The sequence below is a fragment of the Dreissena polymorpha genome, chromosome 16 (assembly GCF_020536995.1).
Source record: "Dreissena polymorpha isolate Duluth1 chromosome 16, UMN_Dpol_1.0, whole genome shotgun sequence".
Lineage (NCBI taxonomy): Eukaryota > Metazoa > Mollusca > Bivalvia > Myida > Dreissenidae > Dreissena > Dreissena polymorpha.
Genome location: NC_068370.1, coordinates 11607639 through 11618650, shown reverse-complemented (window position 1 = coordinate 11618650; position 11012 = coordinate 11607639). Strand labels below are relative to the sequence as shown.

Below are 11012 nucleotides of genomic sequence, written 5' to 3'. Positions count from 1 at the left end.
TGGATGATGATGATGGTGTTGGTGAAGATTGTGGAAATGATGACACTAATTATACTTGTCATACTATGATAGCAAAATTATGGAGGTTTTGAAGTCAGTGTTGTTTACTCTTGTTAGATTAAATAACACTTGAGCAGGAATGTACTGGGCTGGATTTTCTGCTTCCAATACCTGTTATTTGTAAGAAGGGAACCCAAATGAACTGCATCCCAATGGGATTCCTTGTTTGCTTATTTGAGCACAAAGTGCATCTGTTAAATTTTTGTTGTGTGTTGGCAACACTCTAGAGATCACAATTATCATCCGATTTTCATAAAACTTTGTAAGCACAAATGTAAAACTGATATCTGAAAACTTGGTTAAGTGAGGGAAAAACATATGTCAATAGGTCAAATTAAAGAAAAAGCTCGAGAACAATCTAGAAGTCATAGGATTTGCCAAACCATTCCAAAATTGGAACCACATATTTGTTCTTATTATATCTCAGCCGAGTTTCGAATTATGGCTGCCAATTTTTACTTAGATTGGTAAAGTGATACTTTGAGACTACTCCAGAAGTCTCTTTTTTTCCCAATTATTATGGAACTTGGTCAGAATATTTGTTCTTATGAATAAAAACAACATGGCAGCCAGTGGGTGGAGCAGTTTTCCCTAAATGGCTACAGTGAAACCTTCTGAATACAAGAGGTTTAAATATTTGCCCAATCATTTTGAATGTTGTTAAGAACATTTTGATCAATATGGACACGGGGGGGGGGGGGGGGGGGGGGGGGGGGGAATATGTTCTGATCATTTGTTTTAGTAATATCTATAATGAGTTTTAAATGGTTTTGTTCCATTCAAAAAGAGATGCTGGAAATTTGGTATCAGTTTCCCTTATATGGCTAAAGTGAAACATTTCCAGCTCAGAACATTTGAGTCCCATTGGGTTTCAGATGGTCACGGTAAGATCTTTGGCCATTTTGTCTTGAATGTTGCAACCTTTCAGCGTTTAAATGCATGATACATTATTACTTTACAAAATTGTCACCGTTTGTAATAACGCCTTCAGTCTTTCTATTGATTTAAAAACATTCAAAAGGTTGATGCAAGTCTACACACAAACTAATGCTGCAATGGGGACCCCACCTTTATGGGGAGGGCCCAAAAATATCAACCATCTGACTCTGATGACTCCCAACATATAATGTTAGTGTAACACCCTACTGAATTCTTTATTCTGGCTTTTAAGGTTTTAACGTTTTGGTCTGGTTTGTTGACATTTCTGGCAACTGATCTATAGGAAAAAGCTACTATGTGCAAAACCGGGTTACAGTGCCCATAGAAAAAATACTGGTGTGTAGCCTCTGAACCGAAAGGTTGTAAGTGACGTCGTTATGTGAACACTATATTTCACGATCGATTTACCCGTATCCATTACGTTATTCACTCGCTTCGTGTACAAAAAGATATATTTAATAATTTTATGTTGTGTTTGTTATTATTTTTTTTAAGACATAATAAGTGTTCAGCAGAAAATTTAATCTTCGGAAATGAAGCGTACTCCTATAAAAACTTCCGGGTAGGCGGCCATATTTTTATATACCTATGATTACAGGTGAGAATTTGACAGGTAACATAATCGATAATTTAACGGTGTACGATAGAGTTTAACTAAAAAAAAAGCGTTGGAAACAGAACGGTATATACAAAATGCCTCTCTTTGGTGGTAAAAAGAACAAGAGTAAGGACAATATAGCGGATAGTGTCGGCAATTCAACAACATCTTCGACGACACGCCCAGACGTCGACTTGCCAGCATCCAATGGTACCGCGAAAACAGAAATCCCAAAAAATGAACCACCTCCACCTGTCAGACCCAAACTTGTATTCCACTGTCAGCAGGCCCATGGAAGCCCGACCGGCATCATATCCGGCTTCACGAACGTTAAAGAACTGTACCAGAAAATAGCTGATTGTTATGATATGGATGTTGGCCAGGTAAGTGGAAACATATCATTTCTTTTCAAAATTGAGAGCTGTTTTGATCCGTTAATTATAATTTTACGTTAGCCAAATGTGTGCAGAAACAAACATTGCATTGACATATGTTTTTTAGTATAGTGAGGGCAAGTAGTGTGTTGTTCATTTAAAAAAATGACACCAGAATTTAACAAAGTCTTTGTAATGCTTAGTCCATTTAATGAATCGTAGTTACAGTCTAAAATAATTATAATATATCAACAGACAGAGATTATTGTAATTGAACTGGTTTATAATTAATGTTTTATGTAAAATAACACACACTGTAAATTGTCATGAAAAACACCATATTTCATATAATTTTAATTAAAATAACCATAATATAGAGTAAAATATACCGGGGCTTTGTTCCTTTATTGTTGTAAATCGTTGAAATTGTGTGTTTTTTTTCAGATTTTGTTCTGCACATTGAATACGCATAAAGTTGATATGTCTCGATTACTTGGTGGACAGATTGGTTTGGAGGATTTTATATTTGCACACATCAAAGGCCAGCCGAAAGAAGTCGAAGTGACAAAATCAGAAGATGCTCTGGGACTTACAATAACAGACAATGGTGCAGGATATGCTTTTATTAAACGTATAAAGGAGGGAAGCATCATGGACACAACACCTTTAATAGCTGTTGGTGATCACATAGAAAAAATTGATGGGAAAAGCTTAATTGGATGTCGTCATTTTGAGGTGGCAAAAATGTTAAAAGAAATTCCAAAAGGGAAAACATTCTTGATTCGAACTGTGGAGCCCATGAAATCTGGTTTCTGTAAGTATGCTTATCTCTAAACTTAGTCATTTTATTTATTTTTAAGTTTTTTTGTAAGTTAAATTCTCAATGGACTGGTCAGCTGTGGATCAGCATATCACATAACTGTCGCTTTTTTGTCTGGAGAGTGTCACAAATAGTGTCATAGTATTAGAATGAGCAGTTTATCTGCAAGATACATTTAACTTAATAGGCGGAGAAATCAACTGGATCAAGGTACAATCATGCATTATTTCTTGTACTGGAAAAAAGCATTTCCGTCAAGAGTTCCATATATGAACCAAAATAAAAATCATTTTATATTCCTTTTTTCGATGTACATTCATTTAAGTGAGATCACATTGTTATAATTTGATAAAACATATATTGTGATTTAAACAAGTTATGTTTCCTGTAACCCGACAAGTTTTTTCCTAAAAATTTGGAAATACCACTGTTATGTGACAACAATAAATGAACCTGTGCATGTTTATGTAAAATGTGCATATTCCCAAAGTATATATTCGATCATTTGTAAAAAATTTCAGCTAAAAATCTTGACATTTCATTACAATTGTGTCAACATTTGACCTAGTGGCATTATAACCTTACAATTATGTGTACTTCACTCCACAATGCACATAAACATGGGTGACAGTTTTCTGGTTTAAATTGGAATTCCAGTTTTTGGATTGCTGCAAAGGGCATTTTCCCATAAATGGGATTTTTTTCACCAGAAGTAACTTTTTACTTCGCAACTGTCCCGATCCTGTGTCTATATAAACTTACTGAAAATATAACAGCGGCACTAAAGGTACAAATATAATATTCAAATTATGCACAATACGTAGGATAAGGTACAATTAAGACGATGAAGAATTATTTGCAATTCGTTTTCAATTTATATAATTGTTTTCTATACGATAGATTGTTGATTACAATTAGTTTTCTTTCAAATGCAAATCATAAAAACCATAAAACAAACCTTATCTGTTGCCCTGTATCTGGCCAAGATTTTATCATGTAGGAGTACACTGTAGGGACGGTCCCATGAGTTTGTTAGGTATAACAAAGCAAACAAACTGCCACAAAACCCCAGAAGTTAACGACTGATGGTGACATGGGGTTATTCACACATATGAATTATATTATTCACAAACGTTGGCAACGTTAGTGCCTCCAGGGCCATGTTTTGAGAAAAAACGTCTCATAATTTATTAGGAAGACTAATCTTGTCTTGACTTGTTATATTAATATAATAATATTATATAGACCAAAAAAGGCTTATTTGAATTGAATATCTTAACTCATTTCTCTAACACATTTGTTTCTGGCAATTTCTTATAACATAGTAACAAAGGATATTTTGTCATAGTGTTTATCTATGCAAGGGGCATATTACTTTTTGCAATTCATTATAGTCCCTTGTTGATGCTTTCTAATTGGACCAGACATACATTTTTAAAAGGAATAATGGGATAAATCATAGTACTAATTTAGGTAACTTTCAAGAACAAATACTATAATATTTCATGCCTAAACTCATTTCTTTCTATAAATTTAGTTTAATATATTCTACATCTGATGACTTGAGAGCACATAGAGAAGGCATTCCTACAGAAAAGGAATTTCAACGTTTGGAAAAAAAATCTGTTGAATTCAAAATGAGTATGATTTTGGTATCATTAGATTGTCATTTGGAGTACATGTAGCATACATGAGAAGAACTTTTACTTTATTTAAAAATGCAAAAAAACACAAATTACAAGTCATGTTCCTACATTTTTATAAGCAATTAACAGTTATTTTAATGTATTAAAACCAAAGTATTTTGCAAAGGTTTAACAAATATTGATTTTAATTCTTAAAAATATCAAATTGCAACCCTAACTAAATGACAGGTGTGAATCAAGTTTCACTTGCAATTTTTATCAATAAAAAAACATTGGTTCTTTATCACCACTTTATACTTGTGATAAAGTGCGTTTCCCACACAAACATGTAACAAAAGAACAATATAATAAAGACCATTTGATTTTTATTAATATGTAGGTTTTATGAATAGAACAAAATGCGTGTAAATGTAGTTATTAAACATGTTAAGTAGAGTTTTTATGTGGTATTACACCAATAAAACAAGCTTTAAAATATTGTTTTCAAATATAAAGTACAGGTCTCTTTTGTGCAAAAATTATCTAGATATATTTAAAGTTATCAGATACACGAAAGCTTAATGTTTGCTGTGAAAGTTGCTCACAAACTAGTTAATGAATAATTAATTGGATGTTTATACACTGATAACATTCTAGCCATTGTTCATGCTTCAGACATATGTTGTGGGGTGGGTTGCATATAACAAATTCTATGCTATATTTAATTTGTTAACAGCACATACATACATAACGGTATTGGAAAGTTATGCTGAAATTATGTTACATACGGCGATGATAGACTTTTCAATTTTGATTGCTTACAACAGATAAACCACACCTATTCAAAAACGTATATGTCAGTGTTTGCTTTTATTTCTTTTTTGTCCAGCAGGAAAGAATAGAAGTAATTGTTTACCAATACATAATCTAAATGTATAGATATTCCAATGGTAAATCATTGGTTTAGCTTTTCCTTTTTCATAAAACATTCACAATTTTCCTGCTAACTAGCCAAGAGATACTGATATTAAGAATTAACAAGTGTTAACAATAGCTATTTAGGTCATACTTATTGATATTCTTTGGAATTCTGTATGCCAAACACAATTTTCATTTTGAAAGCAGTTATTAATTATACATGTTTCACAATGAACATGAACAATTAACTGTCCTCCTGGCTTAATGAATGTGCTTTAACTGTTAACTCAGATTAGCCTATTCAATATGCACAGGCTAATCAGTGAAAACACTTTCTGACTAGACTGGATTTTAGTTTAGAAGAGAAATCCTTTAAATGAAAAATTCCATTAAAATAAAAGATATTGTCCCTGATAATTCTGTGTAGGCTGTTTGGTGTTGAATAAAGTCATGAGTTTGAGTGTAATATTAAACTGTTTAACTATACATATTGAAGGATGAATGGTAAACTTTGATGTGTATAAGGCCTGATTGGTTTTACATTGGTATTCGTACATTGCAAGGTTTATGTGTTGCATAAATAAAATGCAAGAAGAGGTGTGGTAACTGCAGGGCATTGTTTGCATTCTAAACAGTGAAATGGACAAATTATTACATTAAGGTGTGGTGATGATTCATTTTAAGTATGTCAATGTTAAAAAATAATTTGGGTGGCAGCTCAATGTGGCCGTCAAGTGATTTGTACATTAACAGATCAGGGCTAAACATGTTGTTATACAACATTACTTTTAACATGCTGCTACACTAATTATGAAACTTGTTATAATTAATATTTTGATTGTTCATTTCAGTGAATTTAAGAGATTAATAATATTCACATTGATTTATTATGAACATTGATGTAAAAAAATTCTTTCATGATGTTCATCAGCTCAGTTGATCAATCAGATTCTGGGTGTTTCTTATCATTTCGGGACAATTACACACATGCATGAAAATGGGAATTTTAGCATCAATTTGCTTTAAATTGGGGAATAATGTTTCTCATTCCATACTACAGCCTTATCTGTAGGCAACCCCTATCAGTAATAGCCTTATCAACCCCTAGATAATCAGTACCCTCATCAGCTCTAAATGCCTGACAGATTACAGTGAAAACTCGCTATTAAGACCACTTGTGGGACTTTTCAAAAGTGGCCTTAATAGCGAGGTGATGGACATATAATTACAACAACGTAAATATTAAATGAACTTACATCTTTTTGCATACAATATAACAGTCATCAGTTTATACATTGTATTTATACATTGTACAAAGATAGTATTTCAAGTTGTTCATTAAAGAAGTGTAAATACATGTACATGTACTTTTCATCAAGATCCTTGATGTTTACTAAACGAATGAGTCAATTGTCGTCTGCTTAGCATTTTGTCAAATAAAAATTGAGCTTTTATTTATAGAATAGCTTGAACCCGAGTCTTTCCAATGCCGAATAAATCGGCCAACTGTCGTTGAGCAGAGCTCCAGATAAGGTTTTGTGAAATTCTTAACGTTACTACCAGATTTTCAAAAAGAATTCTTAACTCTGAAATTTTATTCGTAACGTTACTACTAAGTTTTGGAAAATAATTCTTAACTTTTCTAAATGACCTAAAAATAATAATGGTTAATTTCATGCAAAAAATCAAAATAAACATATTAGCAACTTTATTTATACGAGTTCAACAGTGTCTATTCAGTATTATACAATTTTATTTTTCAAATACCTTCATATGCCCAAACTGTGCTTACATGTAGATTGCATGCCTTCGATGAATTTTTACATATTTCACAATTAAAAGGGGTCTCCCCTTCAATCTTTTAAACGATTAGCCACAAGAATTGTCCCTTCCACTCATTCAATGTTTTTTAACCAGGTTTTCCGAAGGAAAAAACTGGTTATTAGATTGGCGAATGCGGGCGGGCTGGCTGGCGGGCTGGCGGAATAAGCTTGTCCGGGCCATAACTATGTCGTTCATTGTCAGATTTTAAAATCATTTGGCACATTTGTTCACCATCATTGGACGGTGTGTCGCGCGAAATAATTACGTCGATATCTCCAAGGTCAAGGTCACACTTTGAGTTCAAAGGTCAAAAATGGCCATAAATGAGCTTGTCCGAGCCATAACTATGTCGTTCATCGTCAGATTTTAAAATCATTTGGCACATTTGTTCACCATCATTGGACGGTGTGTCGCGCGAAATAATTACGTCGATATCTCCAAGGTCAAGGTCACACTTTGAGTTCAAAGGTCAAAAATGGCCATAAATGAGCTTGTCCTGGCCATAACTATGTCATTCATTGTGAGATATTAAAATCATTTGGCACATTTGTTCACCATCATGGGACGGTGTGTCCCACGAAAGAATCACGTCAATATCTCCAATGTCAAGGTCGCCACGACTAAAAATAGATTTAAAAAAAAAAAAAACTTACAAAGGGGGTTAATTTTTTTTGGTCATTTCAAAAGTTCAGTTTGAGTTTTCTTCCTTTATCAGATTTTTTTTTCACAATGAAAACCTGGTTTTGTGACAATTTTGTCCCTTGTTTTTGTTTAAATTTGGACCCGTCGTGTCGCGTTTTTTTATGCTCCCCGAAAATATTTTCGGTGGAGCATATAGTTGCCAGTTTGTTGTTCCGTGTTCCTTCCTTCACACTTTTGCTACCGTTTCTCATAGCGCCTTCAATACTTTACCAATTGCTTTCATATTTGGCATGTAGGTACCTTGCATGGACCTCTACCTTTTGATGAGGTTTGAGGTCACTGGGGTCAAGGTCAAGGTCACCGAGGCTAATAATAGACTTCCTTCTGTCACACTTTTGCTACCGTTTCTCATAGGGCCTTCAATACTTAACCAATTGCTTTCATATTTGGCATGTAGGTACCTTGCATGGACCTTTACCTTTTGATGAGGTTTGAGGTCTCAGGGGTTAAGGTCAACGTCACCGAGGCTAATAATAGACTTCCTACTGTCACACTTTTGCTACCGTTTCTCATAGCGCCTTTAATACTTAACCAATCGCTTTCATATTTGGCATGGAGGTACCTTGCATGGACCTCTACCTTTTGATGAGTTTTGAGGTCACTGGGTCAAGGTCACCGAGGCTAATAGATATTTTAGGTGTTAATTAACACATACATTGAGCGCATCATCAGGGAGCATCCATCAGTTTCACTGATATTCTTGTTTTAGTTTTTCCGACTGTGTCGGCAACTGAACATACAACATCGTATAAGATCTTTTCTATAATGTCTTTCTTAACATTCAACTTTGGCTCACTTTGCGTACAATATGTTAAAAGCGTGTTTTTGCATGCTTTGCAGTTTTTAGGACGCTCTCTGGGCGCCCCCATTGTTTTTTGACAGATAGACTCAGTACACACCGCTTTTATTGGAAAAGATGCACTTTGTTAAACAAGCCCGATAACCATTCTATATAAGCACCGAAAAGATCTTTAATATGCGAAAAGAACTCAATAAAAATCGATACGAACAGATGTAAAAATAATATTCGTAACTTGATTTTGTAATTCTTAATGGTACGACAAGATTTTAAAATAAATACGTAACGGACTTGAAAATAATTGGTAATTACGAAAATACGACCCTTATCTGGAGCTCTGTCCCATCACTCGCGTCGATCAAATCAATCTTTTCTTTTAAACACAACTCTTTCCGTTTTCGCTTATCCATTTTGAATAAAGATATGGTATAAAGGTCGGTTTTTATATTCATCACGAACAAAACCGTGTTACTCAAATATCCTAACTGTTAAATTATTCGCCGTATTTAATCTTTAAAGTGTGTACCAAACAACTACCAATTTACCCATCAAAGACTCAATAATAATAATAGCTAATTGTCAATCAAGGGTTAAAAATTATAACAAGTGCCGAAAATCTAACACCTGTGTCGCAAATGGATGCCAAAAACCGATAGTACCACAACACCAGATCAAGTAAGGTGTGAAAATTACTTGTCATTTGGCGGGTGTCAATAAAGAACAATATCGATCATTGGTACTGATTAAAGTGGTCGTAATGGCGGATTAGCGGTTTGGTCGGATTAGTGAGTGTAACGACCATTGAAATATAGAAGGAAAAAATCAGGACTGAAAAATGGTTGTCGACTTAGCGAGTTGGTCGGAATACCGAGGTGGTCGTAAAGAGACTTTTCACTGTATCTGTTTATTGTTACTTTTAGTGGTGTCAAAAAGGATATAGTGTTTTTAGGTTTGTTACTGTGTGACAGATATTTTATTATTATATTTCCAATTTAAAAATGAATATATTAACATATGAACATTTCTAAATCTGGCATAACTTACCAAATATAAAAAAGACATTTGATTATTGAAATAATGTATCCAATACCATGATTATTTATGTATACACTTTTTACAAATAGAAACTGTTTTAATGAGTGAAAACAATCTTTTAAGATTGTTTAAAAATAAAAAATAAAAATTATTTTAAGACATAAAAACAATAATAAGATATTGTAAATAATAAAAACAAACATCAATATATTGTAAACACAGTTATGTTTCAATTGCAAGTAATTTTATGAAGAAAAAATCAATAAAAAATCTGAAAACATCTTGAAATGCTTATGTTAGAACTTTATAAAAAAAGACAAATAACTATCCTTAAAAAATCAACAAGCTTAAGTTACCATTTCTTAATTTATTTATTTTTCATCTTATTTTCACATGTTTTGACCAGAAATGGTTAAACAAAATCAATTTCCAGACTAAGACAGTATGTGTTACAAAAAATTTCTTAGGTTGGAAAACTTACTGCAAATAAAAAGCAGTTTTTTAAATGACAATTTGAACAGACATATTTGTAAGTCATTAAGCATTCAGAGCTACATCTAGGTTGTTGTATGTTTACGACGCTAGGAATTCACACTGTAGATTATTGAACGCATATATACGACGCTTGGAACTCCACTGTAGATTATTTGGACGCATATATACGACACTAGGGCTGAATGGGTTTTATGAAATTTTGAATATTTCTTATAAAAGTTACATAAAATGAAAATCCCAAACAAAAAATATCAGTGAGGTGAAAAGTACTTCAAAACACTTTATTTCTAAACAAATCGTATCTAAATTTACATCTTAAATCTAATCGTCAAACCATTTGTTGGGAATTTATTGACAATATATTCACTTTTTGCCATTGGGAATTATGGCCAAATGATATCCATAAAATGAGCCCCCAGAAGCCCAGAGATTAATTATTTTATGCTTTAAATAAGTCCTAATATGGTGATAACATGTTAGCGATAAACCGTATAAGTGGCTAAACATGAAACTTTACATCTCATAAAGAACTATTACACACCTATGCACATCAATTCCACCTTAAATTCTCAATGTGTGACACATTCTATTGCTGTTTATTATAGGCACTTGTGATGTATAATGAGTACAATAGTATAATTAGTATATGTGCGTGCATTAAATTAAGTTGGCATATTATTGAATCACTGTAATTTTCTTTTAATAATGATTATGGTGTAAGCGGTTTGTATTATCAATCGACTATAAAATGTTAAATTACTTGTATAAAGTGTTGCATTTTTGTGAAATAAAATTTTGTTTCTCTTTTAATTTCTTGCAGAAA

At 33.0% G+C, this 11012-nt stretch overlaps 2 protein-coding genes across 2 annotated transcripts in view; one reads left to right on the top strand and one right to left on the bottom strand.

Moving 5' to 3' along the window:
* LOC127862393 (NIPA-like protein 2) overlaps positions 1-11012 on the bottom strand; it is a 372103-nt gene that overhangs the window by 127922 nt on the left and 233169 nt on the right. The gene's annotated exons all lie outside the window — the stretch shown is intronic.
* Positions 1364-11012, top strand: part of LOC127862397 (PDZ domain-containing protein GIPC1-like) — a 31485-nt gene continuing 21836 nt past the window's right edge. The window contains exons 1-2 of the mRNA XM_052401488.1: positions 1364-1980; positions 2416-2785. Coding sequence (XP_052257448.1) covers positions 1693-1980; positions 2416-2785 — 658 coding nt within the window. The 5' untranslated portion in view covers positions 1364-1692. The remainder of the gene's footprint in view (positions 1981-2415; positions 2786-11012) is intronic.